At 41.6% G+C, this 23362-nt stretch overlaps 1 protein-coding gene across 1 annotated transcript in view; it reads left to right on the top strand.

The window, feature by feature from the left end:
- The window catches only part of tns3.2 (tensin 3, tandem duplicate 2), a 64003-nt gene that overhangs the window by 28651 nt on the left and 11990 nt on the right, over positions 1-23362 (top strand). Inside the window, exons 14-16 of the mRNA XM_078169042.1 lie at positions 2377-2507; positions 4312-4420; positions 4507-4575. Of these exons, the coding sequence (XP_078025168.1) occupies positions 2377-2507; positions 4312-4420; positions 4507-4575 (309 nt within the window). The remainder of the gene's footprint in view (positions 1-2376; positions 2508-4311; positions 4421-4506; positions 4576-23362) is intronic.

Below are 23362 nucleotides of genomic sequence, written 5' to 3'. Positions count from 1 at the left end.
GAATAAATGTAAATATTAACACAAAGTTAGCCCCAGTATCGCAAAATTATCTTTTTTTTCCCCACAAAATGATTCTAATTTGTCAACGTCACCCAACCTGGCTCACTCCAAGAGCAACACAGCTGCTACAATCTGCAAGCTGAGGTCTTAAGACTGGCGTCGGTAGCTGAGTTAGCGCTGCTGCCAGCAGGCTAATCCACTAACATGAGAAAATAAAGAAACTGCAAGTTGATGTTTCAGTGTCAGGTCATTGGTGAAGGTCTGTCACACTAGTTTTTATGGTGTATCTCACACCGCTGGCACAAATCACCTCTTGTTGGCCCTTGTCGGTGGCTTTTCGGCCAATTCTTTTTTTAATGACAGATACGGACAACCAGTGTCTGCTGGTACAGAGAGTTATTACCTCTCACGAGCTAGTTGGCCATTGACTGTAATCTTTACAGAGTGCTTTTTTTGGCTGAGAAACAGGTGACGTGAGGCAACACAACAGTTGGCCTTCATTGCCACTTGTCACTTTGGTGTGTCTGGGCCTTTTGGATGCCAACTGCCATAAAACTCAACAGAAGAAGAATAGCATTGGGCAAGGATGTATGTATTATTACTATTTTCAGGAACATGGCGTGTGAGGAGCTGTTTTTGTCTGGTGCCAGTGTTCTTGTAAATTATTCAATATTCCACAAGACTGACGGACAAGTGATGTTTTTTTCATGCTTTACCATAAACAATTTGGATACATCACAGCAGTCTTGTGATTGATTCAAGTGCCCTGTGAGAAAGTGTCTTTCATCAAATGAAAGTCACTCTTCACATGTTGTCCCTGCAGTGTTACTGCTTTCATTCACAATACAGCCGTACCAGCATTTTCCTTGAGGTGTAGGTCTTTAAGTGGGAAATTGGCAGAACAGATTTCCCTAAATATCAATCCCTGCCTCATGCAGGCAGTGTTCCTGAATATTTCAGGGATAGACCACATGTGTGTCTAGAGGCACTTTTGGCTTTTTCCTTGGCGGTCTTAGAGGAGTTTCAACCCCCTTCAAACCCCCAGAAATGATTGTTTGAAGAGGAAAACGTGTGCCTCTCTCAGTCTCCACCTTCACTAACAGGTGGCAGAGACATGAAGTGATAGAATACCTCAGCACTGTACAGTAATAACACTGCTAGCACCACCTCTGCATGAGGTGAAAACTTTATTTCTATTTTTACATGGTTTGAATGGCCTCATTGCTCATGGGGGAATCACACTGACTTTTACTTTGCATAATAATATCACAGATTCTTATACCGATTTTAGTCTTATAACAGCAATACTTGGTTGTCTATGGGGAAAAAGAAAAGCAAAAAACTGAAGTTGCAACTAACAATAAAGACTGGGACCAGAGACAATGGATAGTTTAACAATGTGACCATACATATAATTTAGTATGAATGCTGATGTGGCAGCACAGTATGTGATGGCAATACTCGAGGCCAATACATTTTTCGGTTGAAGTTGCTGATAGCCAATATTTTGTACCCCCTTACTACTAACATTTCATTGGTTTAACTTAAACTGAAGGTTTAGCTTACTACTTTGCAGAACCTGAGTGATACTGGAATTTTGATGCCAATACAGATGTTGATATTTGACTGTTAAATAAAAAATCTGCTCATTATATATCAGCCAATATTTCTTTTAACATAAACAGTAACATAACCAAGTATTTCTGAAAAGGATTGCTTCATTTTTGTTTTATTAATGGATGGCGAACAACCTTTGCATCAAGAGGGGTTTTTTAGCAGTTAAAAACAAATTTGTCAGTGTTCTTTATTTGTCCAAAGTGGTATTTTCTTGTTTTTTATTTGCTGACATATAATCTAATACTAAAGCATGAAGCTAAAATAAACTGATGGAGCTCTCATACTGTATGAATCTTTTTAAAAACCAACTAGATAAAACTGAAATGTGTGGTTGTCTCTCTTGATGATCTGAAAAGAGAACGACTGTGTGTTCCAACAGATGTTTTTCCGACAAGCTGCCATGATGTTTTTACAGGTCTTGCTTAGTCACACAGTGTCTGCTCTGATGACAAGAGCTGCACACTGATGATAAACATACTGATTGATGCTTCTGACAGAGACAAACACGCTAAACATGAACCATGTCATCACCTTTTATTGCCATCTGGTCATAACAAGGTGTGAATCCATTTAATCTTGTGGGTTTTCTTGCCAGAATAGACATAACAGTCTGTGGATATTTAATTTCATAAAGGAATGCATGAATGATTTTGATTCTTTGGTTGATTTTATTTCAGATCATAATCTGTCTGACTGTCTGACTCTCCTTATCTGCCTCCCACGCTCCTTGTCCCCACCCTCACCCCTTTGTTATCTCAGGGTGGAGGCAGCAGATGCAGGTCAGTGATGTGACAGACTATGCTGGTCTCCATAGTCCAGGATGGAGAGGGGGTGGTGCTCAGAGCTTCAGAGGCTCCCCAGTCTACAGTCCTTCCTACTCACCATCTCAGGTAAACACAGTTTTGCTATTCACCTGACCTGACAGACACTGTGACTGCTGGTAATATAACTTAACCCATGCTCAGCTATAACTGCAGAAAGCTGTTAAAGTATGACGATATACTCATAATGGCACAGGGGTCACTAATAGGGATGAACCTACAGAGAAATGGGGCTTCCCTCAGCTTTCCAGAGCTTTATAGTGAGTTCCAGCACACTGTTAAGCTGTACGACCCACAATTCACTCTCACTCTCATAGCTCTCAGAATGTCATTGTTAATTCTTTTTTGGGCAGCATTTTACCTTTATAGATAGGACAGCTGTGGTTGACAGGAAGGCGGGAGAGAGATTGGATGACATGCAGCAAAGGGCTACAGGTTGGAATTGAACCCAGGCCCCTTCAAAGCACTCAGCCTATATGGTACACACAGTCCAGCAGATGAGCTAAAAGTTGCCTCTGCTTTTAAAGAAATAGCTCTATAAACCAACAGTACACTACCTGCTCAGCACCAAACAGCAGACAGACACAGTTAGAGACTTGCTGGTGAATATAGTGGAACATTTAGCAGCTAAAGAGATGTTTGCCTCAGGGGTTGGTAGATACCACAGACTCTATAAAATAATGGATGCAGTTAATGTGACGTCACCCAATGGTTTGTGGACTGCAGTTATGAAGCCTTGAGTTTGGCATTTTGGCCATCACTTTCTTGGGTTTTTTGGAGCCAGAAGTGACCATATTTGGACACGAGAGTGGAGCTATGCAGGGGGGTGGATCTGACTCTAGGACTGGATTGCCTCGCAGATAGCCCAAAGTAGCATACCCTTAAATGTGCAAATTTAAGCCTTCATAGAATGTTAGCAGGTGAGTTACATAAAAAAAAATTCACCTCCCATACAGTTGCCATGAATTTTGAAATAAACTACAAAGACCAAAACTATTTTTGTACCAGGCTGTAAATGTGTTTATTTCTGCTGTAAAGTTGGGCAATTTAACATAAGGTTCTATGGGGATTAACTGGCTTCTAGAGCCAGCCACAAGTGGCGATTTGAGGAACTGCAGTTTTTCGCACTTCTGCAACGGCTTCATTTCTCAGCCTCAAAGATTGCAGCTTGGTAGAGACCAAAAACAGAGCTAAAAGAGAGTGACTTTGGACTTACATTCACCAGACAGACACAAACACAACTCAAAATGAATGATAATGTTATTCCGTTTATTACTGCTGATTGTGGAAATAAGCAGCTGTTTGCTAACAAGTTCTCTGTATCACCCTCAAATCTGACGATATAACTTGTTTCTGCTGCCCCCAAGTGGCCAAAAAACAAAAGAAATAAAATCAGTTATTGCAGCTTTAAAGATTGCAGATAAATATATCGCTGTTTTCATGCAGTTTAACTGGTCTTGCTCTGATCATATTTTTACCAAATTATTTTGGGTTCAATAACTGTAAATTTAATCTTTTTTTTCCTGGTTTACATGAATGAAAAAACTGACAGAGTTCTCTCTCTCTGTTGAGATTATGATTACGTAACTGTGTGCATCTCTTTAGATGTTTTTTTTCTACCTTCCCCTCTCTCTCTTTTCTTTTTTTAAAGGCTTGAGGTTTCTGCTCTCGCACTCACTCTTATGGCTGGGTGGCATGAATGGCCCGACTGTTTACACCAAAACACAGGCTGTAGCCACACACAGATCACAAGACTGATGTCTGCTGGTGTATGTGTGTGTTTGTGTGGGCTTGTTACCCTTTAAAAACATGTTATTGACTTCACCCCTGATTTATTTTCTTACTTTTTTAATTCTGTTATTCTTTTTGAAAGCATGGGCATCTCTACAAAACCAATAGCGTGGACTATCAGGGACACACAGATAGCTGTGACATCGTTCCTCCTACTCCGGCCTTCCCTGTGTCTCCTCCAACGCCCTATGGTAAGAGATAACGTCAAAATGGATACTACTTGATGTGGGTGTGTATGCATTTCGGAATCTTATCAGCTTCTGCTTTCTATTCCCAGTGAAACATTTCTCCGAATTTTCCCAGCTCAGGACTGGTGTGCAGTGGGACCAACACAACTGGACACAAGGTACACTTTCTCAAGTGTGTGTGTGACCATACACATGTATAGGTGTGTGTGTGACTGGTGAGAGCACTAGAGTTTAAACCCAAACACTCAAGCTCCTGATTGCTGCCGGACAGGGTTCAAGGGCCAGCTGGAATGTCCTCTTGGCATAATATACCAAACACACACACACACACACACACACACACACCTGGCCTGTCCTTTGTTGCCATTGGCTGGATATGTGGGCATGGCTCTGTTTGTGGTAAGTCATGTCTGGCAGAGAGGCAGACAGATGGCTTGTTTATTATTTTTAAGGTTTGAGGTAAAAAGCGTTTGGAGGAGTTGATAAAAAATGGATTGGGAAATCCTCTCAGGCCCATGCAAGGACAGCTGATACTGGACGTCCGCTAATAATAGTTGAGGGTAACAGAGGAAGAGACCACTGCAGGCAGGATGTCCACTCACGTCCTGTTCTGGGAGGGGACAGGAGGAGAGGGGAGGGTCTTTTGTTGCTGGGACATCCTGCCTGAGGAGATATGTAATACACAGCTGCAGAAGGAATTTACTGTAGTGTCAAAAAACACAAGCGTCTTTCAATGGTTGTGTCTCATATATGATATTAGTAGCTGTTGTGTTCCTGTCATAGTTACAAACATTTTGTGCTTTCAAGCTCCGGAAAGACAACATATTATTTGTGTCAATGGCCACAGTGAAACACAATCAAAATATCTTTTTGCCATTTAAAATAATCACTGACAAAAGTCATTTCAACAGTTTCTTTTTAAGTGCTTGGGGATGCATGATTCTGTTATCAAGTATAACAATATTGTAAATAAAAAATCAAGTTTTCTATCTTGGCATTCTGACATGACTACCTGCCATGACCTCAGTTAAAAGTTTACGAGAGCTGCTGAATATAACTGGACATAGTAAAGTAATGGTGCAGAAAATAACACCGATTAGCATTTTTCTTTACTTTAAATGGTCAGAAACAGCTAAAACAATAGCCTCAAAAAGGACATAGTATGTCTAAAAATGCTCCCATGTGGGTAACAAAGAAAATAGTATTCATGTACACAACATTTGTAAAAGGTCCAGTGGCATCAAGCAGTGAGGACTGCTGGTTGCAACCAGCTGGAAGAAAAGATTTACGTGCACTTACCGTAAAACTTGGTGTATAAGTCGCATTTTTTTCCCTTTTTTTTTTCATCTAAAAAGTTGGGTGTGGGTTATAGACCGGTGCGACCTATAGACCAAGGTAAATGCTGACATAGGTAATTTGACCCACAAGATGGCGCTACGTTAGGCTGACCAAACATCCTCTTTTGCCCGGACATGTCCACTTTTCACGTCCCATCTGGGGCGTCCGGGGGTCTTTTATAAACTTATGATAATGTCCGGTTTTCCGTGTGTGTGTGTGTGTGTGTGTGTTAGAGTGTGGCACGGGCAGCATATTTCTGTCCGAACCCGAACCGAGCCCGACATTATTTAATGACCAAAGCACTGAGTTTGTGTCACACAGTGGTCACAGGCTATTTAACAGGCCGGGCGTATGCCGTGGGTGCTCAGCTGCGGAGAGGGAGACCTCCGTGTTTGAGACGGGAGCGGGAGGCGGGAGCGGGAGGCGGGAGGTCCGACGCTTCTAGCGAGAGGAGAGGGAGAAATAAAACAAAATAAGATAAAATAGGAAAAACCTGTCTCCCTCTTTTATTTTATTTTCAGCGTTTAATCAAGGCGGAGGCGGGCGGCTGGAGGTCCAAGACTTCCAGCGAGGGGAGAGGTAGAAACAAACAGCCAATGTGTGTCTGTGTGTGTTATGTTCAGGTGTTGTCACGTAAATAACAGTGCCCAAGCAATAAACAGGACAGACAATAGGATTTTATTCATTTATTCATTTTTACACTACATTTTCACTGAAAGCTGACCAATGTTGTTATACCGTAATTTTATTTCCTGAAGAGGTTGTTTGGAAAAGTGCAATCTGAAAAGTAACCAAAGCTGCTTAAGAGGTTATTGTGTTTTGAATGTGTTTCAAATTAAAAATAAAGGGAAACAGTGTAGGAATAACTTGTATAACGTTTTTTTTAACAAATAGTAATATAAAACCTTGTTTTCCCTGTTTGAGACCTTAAAAAATAGACTGCGACTTATATGCCAGTGCGACTTATATTCCGAGTTTTACGGTACATCTACGTATTGCTTAACTCATACTAATCATCAGAGCATACAAGAATCAAGGACCAGTTGAAACTTCTCCCAATTAGAATTCCCTCAGTGTACATTGTTCAGCAAGTTTTTACCAGAAGCCAAATTATTGCAGAGGTTTCTTCCCTTTCCAAAACAAATGTAGCAGGTGATTAAAACCAGCCACCATGATTGAAGAGGACTTGTTGAAGATCTCTGACCAGTTGTGGGCATGGCCTATATTGCCATATTGTATGTAGGGATGCTGTAAAAAAATTGATTCTTAGATGCAAAAGATTATGTCTCTATGCAGAAAAGTCAATAATCTGAAATTCAAAACTCAATTTTCAACATTATGATTACTTGTAACAAGACCAGGTTGTATGTTCCTTTAATGCTGAACCAACTGGATGGTGAAATGCGCTGTGTCTACATTCAGAGCTAGGCCACTTCTTGAGTTTTGGTGAGGATGGCTGAGCTTGAGCAACAGCAGATGGATGCAATCTAATTGGCCCCACGTCTTAAAAGCTAGGATATATTCACAAAGTGAATTAACTGCACAATGTTTCAATCTATTGCACCAGGACTCTAAACCTCCACTTTAAAGGGAACAGCCCAGGCCCTTTATTGAAGGGATGTTTCGATGTTAATCAAGTCAAGCTTGCTTTTAATCTTCAGATGTAATGGTAAAAATGTCAAAATCATAACTGTTTATTATCAGTTCCCATTTGTGAGTCAAACCCACCATACATAGTTTTCCCTCTACTGCAATTAAGTGGATGATATTGTGACATCAGCGTCCATTTACTGAAACCAAAGTAATATTTATGATGACATTTGGCTGTAGACAGATCAGTTCATTCCTTTAAAGGGCAGTTCCGCCTGTTTATTGTAAACATGTTTGTCAGAACAGTGCGGCAGCAGGATGGAGGAGGAGCTGATGAAAGAGTCATTATTCCTTGTGTACAGAAAAAACACCTGATTCTTTTTCTCTGCTGGATGAACAGAAGAATTAACAAAGGACACAGAATATCTGCAGCTCACCCCAGTTTGGGGGGGCAGATGAGAGCTTCCTGTTTCCCACGTTAAAAGCAGACAATTGTCTGGGAAACAATTTGCTATGTCAGGACAAAACAGTCAGATTCCCCATTTAAATAATTTTCATTTGATGTTTAGAGTCATTACTTTAATCACAGTTTGACCCAAGGCTACTGTAATGTGGGGAGTGATTACTGTGGGCTGCAGCAGACAGCTCCAAAACAACAGCGGAGCATTCAGTCAGCTATGCTGAGCCCTACAGCTGTGTTCCCACTGTGTTATCACCAGGCTAATCACGCTGGCCATTCTGGGGTCCTGGTATGTTGTGTGTAATGGTTTTTGTGTGAAGTTACCCTATGGGAGTATATTTCAGTATTCCACTGAAGTATTAATAGGGTCAATCATAGGTTAAAAATTCATGAATCTATAAAACTGGGTTTCACTGGGAAGAAAACTGGCTCTTATTTTGGTTTCCCAGTTAGTTTATTGACTTCAAAATTCAAAAAGTACAACTTTAACAGAATAGCTTGATATTATGGAAAAACACTTAGTTGCTGACTGCCATGTCTGTTTGCTTAACAGGCCTACAGAGCTTGGACTCAGGCTGAATAGCGATTAACATTGTCCTAGGTTAGCATTGGGGGGTCCTCAGTTTGCCTGTGAACAGTTTTTTCCCAAGGCCCTGTCTGAAGGATGGAGAGACCCTCGTGGATCCACATTTCATCCACAACATATCTAGTCACAAGCTTCATTACTTCTTTGTAGCCTGCAGCTTTACACCAGTAAAATCCAGATTGGGTTGTTCACACAGCGTAGCGCTACAGCTGATTTCTGTGGCCGAGGAGGGCTCACCATTGGTGGTATGTATTTCCTGGAGCTTAATGTTGTTGTGCTGTTGGTTGTAGTTGGTGTTTCAGACCAGAGGGTTTGAGGACATGTTTTTCACAGTGGAAAGAGTTTTAGTACCACTACCTGCAGCAACAGTGTTCTTGTCATCTTTCCTCCGGAGAAAATTATGTGACACAAACAGTGCTCTCCTGGGCGAAATTCAGAAAGAGTGTTTGTTTGACTCATCCATCTACCCAGACCATTTCCCTATGCTATGCCTTTAGCGTCTAACAGTGACGTTGCCTGGTGCGTCTCATACAAACACTAAGGTGTGCCTTAGTGCATCTGTATCAGATGCCAATGGCCAAATTTCTGAGTGATAACAGATTGTATCTGCCCATAAATGGTGAATTAAAGCAACATTCATCATCTTTTGTCCTCCTGGGGCCACCAGAATAAACAGTAAATACAATGTTGACTCATTGTCACCTAATGTTGGCCATTTGTGACAACTTTACATATTCAGCAGACAGCAACAGCAGCATTAATATGGAGTCATGCTTGTTTTAACCTTTTGAAGTCCAATCTTCACTTTCCTTTTTAGCTCTGTTTTGGTCTCTACAAAATCATGAATACAATATCTGGCTCTTAAGCTGCTAAATGCCCCACTATGTACATCAGCTAGTCTCTAACTGTATCTGTCTGATGTTTGGTGCTGGGCAGTGCAGTGGGATTTTATACCTTTTCACTGAAGCTGCAGCATAAACAGTGGTTGGTAAGAGCGGTGAGAGTGAACCAAAACAGTAAAGACTGTAAAACAAAATCAAGCCAAAAGCTGTTAAAAATGTTTGGGTTTTTTTTAGTTTGTCATTATGCGGTACTTCTTTCAGATTACACAGTCATTTGAAGTTTACCTTGAAGTCATTGTGGTTCTGACTTAATCTATTTGGTTTGAAAACTACTTCATGAACCTAAAAATTCAAAGAAACCAGTAAAAAGCAGAGAAACCCTTCAAATAAACAGAGAAACATGGAAATTGATATAATTATACTTGTAGTTTTCATTTAATGGTAAATAGATTGATAACATTCTTTATATCCTTTACATACCTTTGCAAAGTGATTTGAGTATATTGTTATGTATCAACCTGAAGATGAACTCTGCTGCTGTCTTCGTACTTGTATACTTTCATTTCCTCATGACGGCAAAGCGCAGCTCTAAAATGTTACATAATAACATTTCCTTTGTGTACTTGTGGCCAAATCAAAATAAACAGTGTTATATGCAGAAGCTCTCAGCCAGCGGAAGCAGGTTTCAGCCAAAGGAATGTAGATGTTGTTATGAACTGAGGTTCGGCAGAGGCAGATGGTCTGCTCAGACAAACACTTGACTGTGTGAACTCTAGGGGTCAAAGGGCAAGAGAAAGTACGGGGGAGTGGGCAGAGAGGACAAGGGAAACCTCTCAAGATGATTGGATTTGTTGTCAAGAGAGAGATGATACATCTTTTAAAGTGCTGTTATTGATCCAGAACACAGACATTTTAAAGTCTAATTAATTTTGTGGCTAATACTTAAGGTGTAGCCAGCTGCCCATTAGTGTAGCCTACCCTGTGTCCTTCAGTTGTACACATCAAACAGACAAGCTGTTACATGCTAAGTATTGTGCTTTGTAAGTACTGGTAAGCACATTTTGTTACTATGGGACAGAGCCAGGCTAGCACCTTCCCCGTTTCTATGCTTTATGGTAAGCTATGCTAACCATTTGCTAGCTTCAGCTCTATACTGAACAGACAGATACTGGTGCTATTGTACCATTGTATTGTAACTCATTCCCAACTTGCCAAATACTGACACTTGGTCAGTAGTCACACACATGTTATGGAGTTATGGAGGCTAAGGGACGGGGTGTCAATTTATGCCCACTTTTTTAAATAATCTTCTGTTTTCACAGGAAATGTACAGTTTCCACTAATCAAAGCAACACACTGGAGGATTGTGCTTTTTACCTCACAGGGTCCCCCTACAGACGAAAAACAGTATTGTCTGTTACAACTGTCGCAAAAATCTTTCTGCGCGTGCATTTGTTGACAAGCCAACGATACCGGTGAACTCCCTGAAGCTGGCCGTGTAATGTGTAACAACACAGCCTGGCAAAGGCAAGTTCAAACACTGACACTGAGATGGCGGACGCTGAGCGGACGCAGGCAGGCAGGTCCAGTGCTCCAGTGCTCTTGCTACAAAAAGCAACAAACTTTGTACTGCCATCTCTGCTTTTTATTCTTTTTGTGAGTTTACTTTTACTTCTGTGCCCGCTAAAGTGCAGACGTAGCGGGCAAGTTTTGATCAGGCCTACTCTTCAGCTATGGGCAGCCAGTACCTGTTATTTACAAGAGTCATCAACGCTAACTGAGCAAGAATGCCACCAGGTAAACACCAACCTACAAAGGCACCCGGCTGTCTCATGGGGCTTGTGCATCTCACAAGCATTCATTTCTGGCTCTCATTCTCCTTCTGGCTGGAGATGTAGAAATAATCCCTGGTCTGACACCTACGGACATATCTAGCCCGGAGACACAACACCCGGCCCAACCGACTCGGCTAGCCCAACCATGGCTAATGTTAGCACAACCGCGGCAACAAACCATGTTAGTCTGGCTCCCTGTGCTGGTAACTGGGTTGCCACAGCAGCTTCTACATCAGCTAACGTTACCACAACAACTCACCTGGACTCCACCGTCATTCCCTGGGCACCTGCCACCACTGTCACTATGGCCAGCCTGGTCCTCACCGCTGCGGGGAGATCTTTTACTGCTGCTGTCCAGGTCGCCAGCTTGGTTACCATTACTCAGGCCTGAACGGCGGCTAACCCAGCCTCCATCATCCATCTCCTCCACTGAGCCACTAACCAGCGGTAGCCTAGCAGCAGCAGCAACAGCAGTGGCAGCAGCAATCTCTCCAGTGGTTGGGCGCCCACAGCCTACAGCTGAGCAGCTGGATGTCTCCTCCACCGAGCCGCTAACCGAAATGAATGCCATGACAACCACCTCTAACTTCGTTCACCTCTGTTCGGCTATGCTACTCTAAAGAGAGGAGGGGGATATGACATATGCCGTAAAGCTGCTATATTTTGTAGTCCTTTTTGTGTCCGGGTTCCTACCCAAACCCCGAAACTGCATAATGCCAGTGCAAGCGAAACAGACGCTCTCAAGCAATGACGGAGGTATCATCCAACCTATTGTGAGTTGATGTACCATCACAAGGATCTTGGATATATATTTTGAGGGCTCAAAAAACTCCATTGTGTTGCTTTAAAGGCATACAGTCTCTTTTCAAAATAAAGTTAGACTGTAGGCAACAAGGTTTTTAGGTTAACTTCCTCAGGTACAGGCAACAGCAGTGTGTGTGTTAGGTTTAGAAAAAAACATCATGGTTTGGCATCAAATAAGTATGTTTGTTACTACCATAATATAAAGTCATGTGACACATGTCACGTACGTCACATACATCATGTGACATGTATGCTACACATACTAGCACACTACATTGTTATTAAAATAAGGAGATGGACCTTTGGTTTCATATGGGACATAAACAGCAAGCTCCTGGGTGAAAGTCTAACCTACCCCTTCCACCCTCCTTATGCAGACACCATATATGATGACAGTTGGTCAGAGTATGTTGGCATCTGATGCCAAAGGGCACTGACCAAGCAATGGTATTTGATGAGTTGGGAGTGAGACTGGGTAGAACAAACATATCTCCAGTTATGTCAGACTATTCATACAGTGTCAAACACTAGACAACAACTCACTCTAAGTTATTATCCAATAGTTTTAAAGGTTTTTGTTTACATCTGTAAAATACATCTGTAATTGTCCTGTAGTTACATAAGCGAAGACTTTGGATCATTAAACGGATAAATGAACATCACAGATGGGTAGAGCTCATTTCCTGTGACATGGAGGGTTAAAATAAGGCATGCAGCACATGTTTCCACTGACACAAAAGTAAACTCAACACAATTCAATCAAGAGCTTTATGGTGTAATTTATGATGTGCTAAGATTAGACACATGGCAGGAGACACGGTCAGTGTGTCTGCATGCCTTTGTCTCTGTGTTTGTGGCAAGCAGATGGTGGGAGTGGACACACATGCCCTAAGCCCCCAGATCAACCCCCCCATACCACCACCTCCTCCGTCTCTCTGGTCCATAAAAGGCCACATGTGACCTCTGACCTCACTGGAATCCATTCTGATTGGGGGAAAGTGCTCGCAGTGGCCCAGCAGGAACAATGCTCAGTGGTCAGCGAGAGGAAGAGGAGGGAGGGTATGTAGGCAAGTATGGAGGAGAGTGGGGGGAGACATTCTCTACCTCTTGTCCCTCCCTCCATACAAACCCAGAAGTCGAGCTGTGTCACAACAAGCCAGGAACAAACGGGGAGCTTATTTTTCCATCTGGGGGACGAAAGGAATTGGGCATGGCAGTGAAACGATCTAGCCCCTGAAAAGAAAAAAAAACCTTTGGCGAGTCAGGCTCAGATTGCTTTCTAGAGAAGGAGGAGAGGAGGAGATTCTGGTATTAGGGAGAGTTTCATTCACGCTGGGAGGCAGAACATACCAAAGAGAGATAGACGCTTTGGAACAGGAAAGTGAAGGAGTGAGGAGAGAAACTTCAGAGGGTGTCACATCATGACTGCGTCTCTCGGTATGTACGAGCATGCACACATGTCTCAGAGAGCTTTGTGTGATTGAATGATCTTCCTCATGTGTGTAAAAACTTTTTCCTTTCCTCTATGCATTCTTCAGTGTTTCTCCTCCTCTCATCAGGCGTTTTCCTCTCTGTTTTCTGCCCATTCTCCCTTGTGTTTATATAGCGTTATCTCTGCCTCTGTCCCCCCCCCTGGGAATTTTAAGGAGGGTACACATGCACAGAAACACTTCCCCTGTCTCCTCCAGGCCGTTGGTATTTGCAGACAGCTTCTGGAATTTTTCTGTCAGATGCCTTTTCTCTTTTGCAAACATAACCCCCTTCTAAACCTCATCTCTCTGTCTTTTTGTGCTTTTTTGTTGTTCTGGACAGCAGTATCTGCAGCCCCTCTGACATCTCACACTCAGTGGGATGATGACATGGTTTGTTCCACTGCTGCGTTCATGATCTCATCCTTTAAAAGGCTATTTTGGCCTCCATCGTGCAGTCATGGAAGGCTGATGTATTGGTGGTTAACCGATGGAGGCCGTTTCCCCCCTTTTTTTCTGCACTATTGACCCAAGCTGAACCAAAAACTCTTTGATGATTCGGTTGGTTTTTTGTTTGGAGGAGTGCTTATTGCTTCCCACATCTCCCAGAAATGTCATACACAATAAAACAACATCTTGCTGGACCACAAGCTAAATAGTTCCAAACTCTGCATAAGTGTCATACAAAAAGAACTTCAGAAGTGTAACACACATTTTCCACGTGTCTAAAACTGGAATAATTAAGCACAGCAATGACCAAACTGATTTTATGCTCGATACCACTTAAGTGAAATTCCTCAGCCTTTACACTCAGATGTCATAGTGCATATGCCCTACAGAAAACATGTGTTTTTTGCAGAGAATAAACACAACTAGACAACTAGACAAACAGAGAGAATTAGTTGATCAATTAGTCAATCGGCAGAAACTAAAGTCATTTATTAAACCAATATTTAAAATATTCAATAGTTGTGGCTTCTCGTTTATGAAGATTTGTTGCTTTTCTTTGTTGAACAAACCAAGTAACCGAGAAATAATTTGTACTGATTGGCACTAATAGCAGGTAAAATAGACAGTGTTCAATTCATTTTTAAAGTGATAAATTCCAATTAATTGCCAGTGTAAACTAGGGACTCTTTTAGTCAGTGTAAAGCAAGTCTTTGCCAAAAATGTGAAATGTGTCGACAGGTGAGCATGTAATTCAACACATATGAATCAATGATCAGTGAATGAATATGTACTTGGTTCACTTGGATTTAAATTGTTATTTGAATAAAACTTCTGTTTCCCTTTAATTAGACCCACACTACACAAGTTATACAATCATTAGGAAATCAAAAACCAGTAAAAGAAAGCATTACCAAACTGTGTTTCCCATTCCTTTATGTTTTATGACATATTTTAGACCAAACAATTCTGATTTAATTGAGAAAATAGCTGGCAGATTAATCGAAAATCAAATACATGCAGCCCCAAACACAACAGGAATGTTTAGATAGCATTGAAAGCAGGTTGAAGGCATGAGTTGCTACATGACTGTCTGGAGAAAATCGATAATTTCCTATGGACAAAGTTGTTGGGGAGTACTGCTCTGAGACGCTGTACAGACGTCTGCTGTGTGAACATTTTGGCTTTCACAGCACAGCAGGAAATTAAGGGCAAAGAGGCAGAAATCCTACAACACAAGGACGGAAAATGTTGACGACACAGTGGACAAGAGGGCCAGTTCAGGGTGCAGAGACCAAAGTGGAAAGAAGGAAACAAGGATTTTGTTCCTCAACATTAATCAACAAGTGGTCTGTGGTGTCACAATCCCAGCCTGTGTGAGATGTAGCAGAGCATCATGTAATGTTGTAATGGTGTCTGGTATATCTACACTGCCTTATGCAACAACATGGCAAGACATGTGAAGCTACAGGCTGTGTGGAATCTATATGGGACATGTTCTATCTAAGAGCTGTATTAAAGCAGAAATATTTAGTTATGTATTTAATTCATTTCATTCAGTTCCAATGTGTTGATGTTAGTTGATTTCTTGGGGAGGCTATTTCAGTAGCAGTACCAAGTCGCATATTTATTTTTCCCTGCTGACGCCAATATCAGTTGACACGAGAGCTGTGGTAGGAGTTGTTTGGAGCAGTTACATTACATTTTTCAAGGAATATTCATGAGTATTAAAGGAATACTTCTTCCCCCCAAATGACCATTTGTATATTAATTACTCACCCCATGTTATGTCGAATTTGTAAAGAAAACTTTGTTTTTCTTGCATGACTCCACAGTGTACGAAGAATCCAAAAAACAAAGAAAGTCAGAGAAGTCTGTGTTTAGTAACAGCAAAACTATATCAAAATGTCTGTTTAGAATAGAATAGAAAGAACTTTATTCATCAAAGGACCTCAGTGTCCGCAGGAAGAACAGGCAGCTCTGCCCCTTCCTGTAGAGGGCGTCAGTATTAGAGAACCAGTCCAGCTTATCATCCAAGAGGACCACCAGATATTTGTAGGTGTGCACCCCCTCAATGTCCTCCCCCTGTATGGAGACTGGTTGATGGGTTGACCTCTTTCTTCTGAAATCCATTACCATCTCCTTGGTTTAGGCTCTTCAGGTGTAGACAGCACTTACTGCCCCAGTCTCTGAAGGCATCCATGACATCCCTGTACTCCCGTTCCTGATCACTGCTGATACAGGCCACGATAGCTGTATTGTCATTATATTATTATATTATTATTATTATTATTATTATATATATTATTTTTGTATTTGGCAAGACTCTGTGTTGTACTTAAAGTCCGTTGTGAAGAGTGTGAACAGGAACGGTGCTAAAACAGTTCCCTGTGGAGCACCAGTGCTGCTCCTGACCATCCCAGAGACACAACTTCCAAGCCTGACATACTGAGGCCGCTCTGTCAAGTAGTCTGTTATCCAGGAGGTCAAGAAGCAACCTACTCCCATCCTCTCCAACCAGTCTCTCAGTATGGGGGGCTGGATAGTATTAAAAGCACTTCAAAAGTCAAGGAAAAGGATCCTCACACGACATCCTGGCTCCTCCAAGTAGGTGTAGGCCAGGTGCAGCATGTAAAGAACTGCATCTTCCACTCCAGTGTGATCCTGATAGGCAAACTGGACCTACTGACTAACTAACTGACCTAACTAACTCTCACACAACTCGTGCAGTATAATCCAAGTCTCGTTAATACAGTCGTATGCTTAATACCTCACAAATAGAAAGCCCTTTCTGATGGGGAACTGAACAGAAACTTATCTTCGAAGCCAGAGTCCACTGACAAAAACAGTAATTTCACCTCAGTAAACATGGGAGCTGCCTTGATCAGTTAGTTAGTTAGTTTGTGTTATTGTGTCACTTTGCTGAATCTGAACGTATCCTTAAAAACAGCCAAGTCACAAAATAACACAAACGCATCAAGGCAGTGATAGGCAGTCAGTGAAGTCTGGCTCTGAAGAGAGCAGTGATGAGTTTCACTCTTAGTTCAGTTTCCCATTGGAGAGGGCTGTCTGTTTAGGAAGTACTGAGCATCCATCAAACACCGTGCTAGTCATGTTCAGGAGCCTACAGTCAGTGTGACCTGATGGCGTCAGAACTGTTGGCAGATAGACACCTCTCCTAGTAAACATTAGGTCCTGTTTGTGCATGTGTGTGTCTTTCAGACCTGTGTGTAATTGACAAGCAAGAGTGAAAACATTGAATTTCCCCTCAGGGGATTAATAAAGTGAATAAACTTAAACTTAAACTTATTAATTTGGTCTGGGTGTCTTGATTAAAACTAAAGCTTTAAAGATATCAAGATTACATATACATGCTATTTGAACAGCATAAAGCAGGTTCAAACTACACATTATAATAAAGTTATTAAAATGCTGGTGTATCAATAGATAAATGTCCTGGATGTCTTAAATACTTCACTTTTTACCCACATTTTACCAGTTCTAACTTAGGTGGGTAGTCTTTAATGGTTATAAAGCAGTCGTGAAAACAAAACCAAACTTTGTGGTCAAAAATATGATAGAGCATGAAGCTGAGCCTCATGTGTAAAGATCTTTCTAGAACAATGAGTTATTCCTGCAGCACAGCGCCATGTTATAACTACCCACATGTATGGACCCAACAGGAGAACTACTTATGATCCATGATCACTTCCCCAGATGGGTGAAGACTGAGGAATTTTACTTCAGCTTCAAAACATGATCAAATATCTGGGACATTTCTTTGCAGTTCAGACTCATTCAGACATGAAAAACACTCTGATATTTCTCCATATCGTCACGTCTGATCCTAAGCATGATGTGTGTTGAGGAAGAGAGTCAGAAATTCTTTTTACGTCAAACTGTCTCTGACTGCGGTTTATAAAGGCATCAACTCATTGTCAGTATACTTCAGACACCAATAAACACCTCTGTGATTTCCGCCTGGTCTACTGTTACCCTGTTTCTCTCCCTTCACTTGTTTGTAGCGTTGTTATTCTTCACTCCCTCCTTAGCAGGCTCATAACTTTCTCATCTGCCACTTCACTGAGTCGATAAAGCTGTCTGTCAACACACCCAGAGAGAACAGAGGAATCTGATTTACAGACGACCACCTACTAGTTCGTCCTCTTCTACAGAAAAAGTGTTCTCTGTCTGAATAGGAGGAGGAGGGAAGACACAGCAGGGTCTGAAGCTGATTGATTTTTACTCAAGGAGAGAGGGAGGGCAGTGGGAGACAAGTGATCACATTCTGATGCAGCGCCAAGTCATACCAGGGAGAGAGCTGCACGTTCTCTGGCAGAAATCACTCAAGAATTCTTAAAGCTCTACTAATTCATATTTTATTATCAAAGGATCAGATAACTACCAGTCACGTGAAAGCAGTCATCCACAAGGACAAACCCGCAGAGAGCTATTATAGACTCTGCAGCTCTACTGAGCTTTTAGGGTGTTTTCATATTAAGTACAATTGATTCGTACTGTGCCCAAGTACAATTGTCCCACCCCCCATCCCCTCCCAAGTACACATCATCATCTACTTGATATTAAATTATATTGTCTCAGTGGCACATGCCAACCACACAATCCCATGCCTGAGTGGACCTTTGCATTATGCTTACTGTGGTTTATATTTTGGAGACAATTTCAAAAACAATCCTCTTGCCTGTCTGTCTACGCCGTGCAATTCAAAGGATGAGTTCAGTGGGTGCTGCGTGCTTATGCAGATTTTGGAGGAGACAGGCAACAATAAGAAATGCCTTTGCAACTCTACTTGCTGACTGCTACTCACTTTACATAGCAGTCGACCTCTGTGTTTTTGTACAGTTGGTTTTCCACACCTAATGCAGACAGTACCTTCAGCCTATTCTCATTCCCAGGTCGCCAAATACCCACACTTTGTCATGCCCCTCAGCGGGTGATATCAACAACAAAGGCACCCTTTAGCGTCTTTATGAGATGCACAGGGCTTTCAACTAACCCCACCTGAATTTTCTTATAAACCTAACCAAGGAGTTTTGCTGCTTAAGACTAACCATTTCACATTAACCATGTGTGACAATGTGTTTCAGCTGTGCATCACATAGATTCGCTAATGGGTGCCCTGTGCATTGCTATCAGATGCCAAGGGGCGTGACAAAGCGTTGGTATTTGACAACCTGGGAATGAGAATGGATCGGTACCCGAGAACACATGAACTGTACTCAAGACTATCTTTTCAAATGCAGAACAGTGTTCACACTAATCAAACAAACTAGAATTTAAGGTCAAGTGTACACAGATTTGGGCTTAAGTTCCTGATGTAATAAGACTCCTTAGCTTCTTCTAGTTAAAAGTTTTGGTCTTAATACACACATACGCTGTAGGTCAGTCTCTCGTAGACCCACTGTACACTACCTGCTCAGCATCAAACAGCAGAAGGACACAATTAGAGACTATCTGGCGAAGAAACTGGAACATCTAGTAGCTAAAGAGACAGATGTATTTTTCTCAGGAGTTGTTGGAGACCAATCCAGAGCTAAGGTATTTGTGGTGTTAAGGTGTTTGTGGTGCTCTCCTGGACAGAAATTAATAAATAAATGCAGTTTTAAGGCACTGTCAGAGGATTTTGTTGCAGCATTGTAGCATTTATAGTATAAAGAGCAACCTTATTGTGAGTTTGGACCTTTCAGACCATTTCCCTTTACCATGCATGCAGGAAACTGTGCCAGAAACCTCCACTCTGCACCATGCTTCATGCACCTGAAACTTGAGTCTTCACTGCTATTACCGGAAACGTACCACTCAACTTCCTGCAGTTGTTCTGGAAGTTTTGTTACCCAAACTTGTATGCCTGCACCTGGATTTCTTTCACATGTCTGAAACTAATATATTATTTATACTGTTTTAGATTGACACCAATCACTTTATCATATCTAGAGGTCATACTGATGTCAGCATTTCATATGCAGTAAGTTACTGGGTATCATCAGACCATCAGAGTCAAGTATCATGAATGATCTCTCAGAGTTAATTGATATCTGGCATTTGCATTTAATGTCATGGCTTTTCAAAGCACTTAATTTAAGCCTGAATAATTTTTGGAAATCCAATCATTACTACTCAGTAATATGGACTCTTAGTGGGCCTCGGGAGCACAGCAGGTGTCTTCCTCCTCACTGTGTTCAAGTTTCCTGTCTGAGTTGTTCTTTCACTCCCTTTTCCCTTCATCCCCCTGAGAAGCTGCAGCTTGTGACCGCTGTGAACAGCTGTAACACACTGTAGACCTTCAGACCTGTCAGCCACTCTGTGTGTGTGTGTGTGTGTGTGTGTGTGTGTGTGTGTGTGTGTGTGTGTGTGCATACAAAGTGCTTGCACTCACATTCCTGTGGTCAGCAGGGAGTTTGCAAACCCACTGTTGTCCTGCATAACTCCACATGCATCACAGTGTTTATGCATGTGTGTAGGCTTACCCTTCTGTCTAATGCGATGCTGCTCAGAGAGTAAATGTTTGGATGCGTGAGTGGAAGACATAAAGAGAGACAAGGAGAGGCGTTGCTTTGTCACAATACAACACAGGAGCTCTTTAACTGCACCCAACATGTGACAGCTGTATGTTTTTCATGTTTCTGCAATTCATTTTTTTCTCTGCCTTGCCTTTTATATCATTCTGCTTATAAAACAACCAGTGTGCTCTAAAGTGGGAAACATGAAGAGAAATATTAGCTCCATTTACCCTCAATGTGGTTTTATTGATTAATGGGATTATCTCCGTACCAAGCATGAAGGTATGCACACAGTTTCAGTCTGCGCCATATAACCATCACTCACTGCGATCAGGAAAGTGTGTGTGTGTATCTGTGTGTGTTATTGGTCCTTTTTGAGGGCCTATTGGCTGGTGGAGGTTGGCAGTCATGCCCACATGGGCCTGTGCCATCTGGAATTGGTTTTGCACGGTTCGACCCAGACTGAAGAGGCTTTGTGCTCACTCAGAGCTGCACAAGTGAGGAGAGAACAATGGACAGAAAACACTGTTGAATAAAAATTAGGGGGGGAAAACTCTACAAATGTTTAAAAAATAGATAATAGATAGATACCAAAAGTTGGTCAGGTATATATATGTATGACTCTGCATACATGTTCAAGTACATCTTCCTTTACTAAAGTAAAACCAATTAATACCCACAAAAAAGGGCTTGTAAACAGTCCAGTATAAGGAATGAAAAACTGTACTAGTAGCTGATAAGCTGACTAAGTCAAAGTACTCAACCCCTTTTTTGCATTGAACAAAAGAAGCCAGACATCTCAATTACTTCTTTTCCACTAAATTAGCTCTGGTTCATGGGTAGGTTCGGTTCAGGAATCCCGGAACCTTCCTGCTATCTAGCAACCAGCCTGCATTTGCATATTGGTTTTGAACGAAACCAATGTAATGGAGGATGCGTCATCAATAGAGGGCGTAGCACAATGCATCACAGAAGTAAATAGTAGTAGCAACATGAGGGATCACATTAATTACTTATGAACTGTTGTTCTGTTGTAACAGATATTTATAGTTATCCAAAAACAAGCATGGAACAGCTATTAATGAGTCCACTACACATCCTTTTTCTCTTAATGTCTCTATTGTTGCCTTCTCAATCATCTCTTTCCAACCTGTAGAATATGACACACCCACTGATGTCATCATGGGTCACACTTCAGGTCAAGGTTAACCCAGTGGTGTAGTGGTAGTTGATCGACTAGATAGATGGGTAGGTTACAGAGGAGGTATAAGGACTATCCTAAACAAATAGTTCATGTTTGGTTGAAATGCTCCGAACCGTTCAAAATTAGGCGCGGGAACCAGAACATGGTCCACATTGGTGGAAAAGGAGTGGAAATGGTCTAAACACAAGCAGCTGTGCAAGTGCTTTGCCTAAATAAAATAGCCTAAAATTGGCAAATTTATGACATAAATTAGAAACTGTGGACAGTATACATGAATGAACTTTTGGGTAATTGATTAATCCAAAAGTCCATTTGCCCTACAGAGCCAGAACTATGCTGTCTTCCCGTCACTGTCACCATCAGTCGTTTCAGCAGATATAATGATAAAACCCTCTAGCAGCTGTAGAAATGATGTCTTTTGTTTGTCATGAAAAAAAAAAGAAAACAGTAGTGTAACAATATTTTAGATGGAGAAGATTGAAGTGGTTGGATGAGTCTACAAAATGTTTGACTAAAACATGAGAGACATTGTTTGTCTCCTGTTTCTAATTGACAGGCAATGTCTGTTTCTTTAAACCCTGACCACAATCATTCCCTAACCTTAACCAAGTCTTTACTGTTGTCATCATGGCAACAAAGCTCCCCATGGTATTAATGAAGTTCATTATTCTAACCCAAACAATTATCCTCTCCCCAACCCTAACCAGACCTTATCCTTAGCATATTAAGATCAGAGAACAATTGTAGATATGACTGTGTGTACCTTTTGGAGGCACCAACAAATAATGTGGTCCTGGTGTTTGGGCATTTATATGTGGACTTGTTTCCCTGGACATGTCATATGTATCAAATGACCAGTTACATTTATTACGTTAACAGTTTCACCATTGAAACCACCATTGGATTGTTTGAAAGAGAGAAAGCTTTAATGTTGGAAGGGAAAGAGACCAAAATTTGGGGGTGTGGGGGGATTTCATGAGTGAAATCTTTATATTTTGGGCATTAAGAGAATTTTCTTTTATGGACGAATGTGCTTCACACGGGGCACAGACTGTTCTTTCACTCCAGGTTTCTTCATTAATAAAAGTCTAGCTGAGAGTGAGTAGCTATAGATACTGTGCAGCCTGGATACACGAGGTGAAAGGTGTGTTTGGGTGTAATAACCACCAATGCAGCCTCACAGAGCAGAGTCTGGTCTGAGGTCAGAGGTCAGGTTGGGGTCAGCCGTTGTTACACACAGTTTGGGCTGCTCTGTAATTAAACTGGATGAGCTGGGATGAGCTGCGAAGCAGCAGATGTGACAAACCACAGTGAGGAGATTCAGCCGTGGGAACAGAGGGAGAAGAAGCTTGGCTGCTTTCTCTGAATCATCCCGAGGGAGAAAACTGACAGGGACTGTGGGAATGTTTGAGGAATCCTCGTGCATTCCCCTCAGTTTGTATTTGTTTACTTCAAGCAACAACAACTATAACTATGGATTATATTTGTAGCTGTGTATGAGTACATGTCTGTGTGCCAGTGATGAGAGAATTAGGCCTATGAAAGGCAGACCACAACATAACTTGCTCTGTGCTCGTGACCTTTAACCCCCAAGAGTTCAAGTTAAGTGTCGACTGCCTGTGTGTAGTCTATCAGATGCATCATGTGGGGTATCAGATGGCACCAAACTGACAAATCAATCATTTCTGAAGTTTTTATGTATGAGAGAAAGTTAAGTATGAACTAAAATCAAAATGCAATAAAAATGCATATATTTATTGACAAAATCCAAACTGATGCAATGTATTAAGCATAACACTGATACTAGTAACACATTTTTGACCAAGTATTGCCAGACACAGATAAACAG

This window comes from Epinephelus lanceolatus, chromosome 6, assembly GCF_041903045.1.
Source record: "Epinephelus lanceolatus isolate andai-2023 chromosome 6, ASM4190304v1, whole genome shotgun sequence".
NCBI lineage: Eukaryota > Metazoa > Chordata > Actinopteri > Perciformes > Serranidae > Epinephelus > Epinephelus lanceolatus.
Note: the sequence above shows the minus strand (reverse complement) of the source record. Positions and strands in the feature narration are given on the sequence as shown.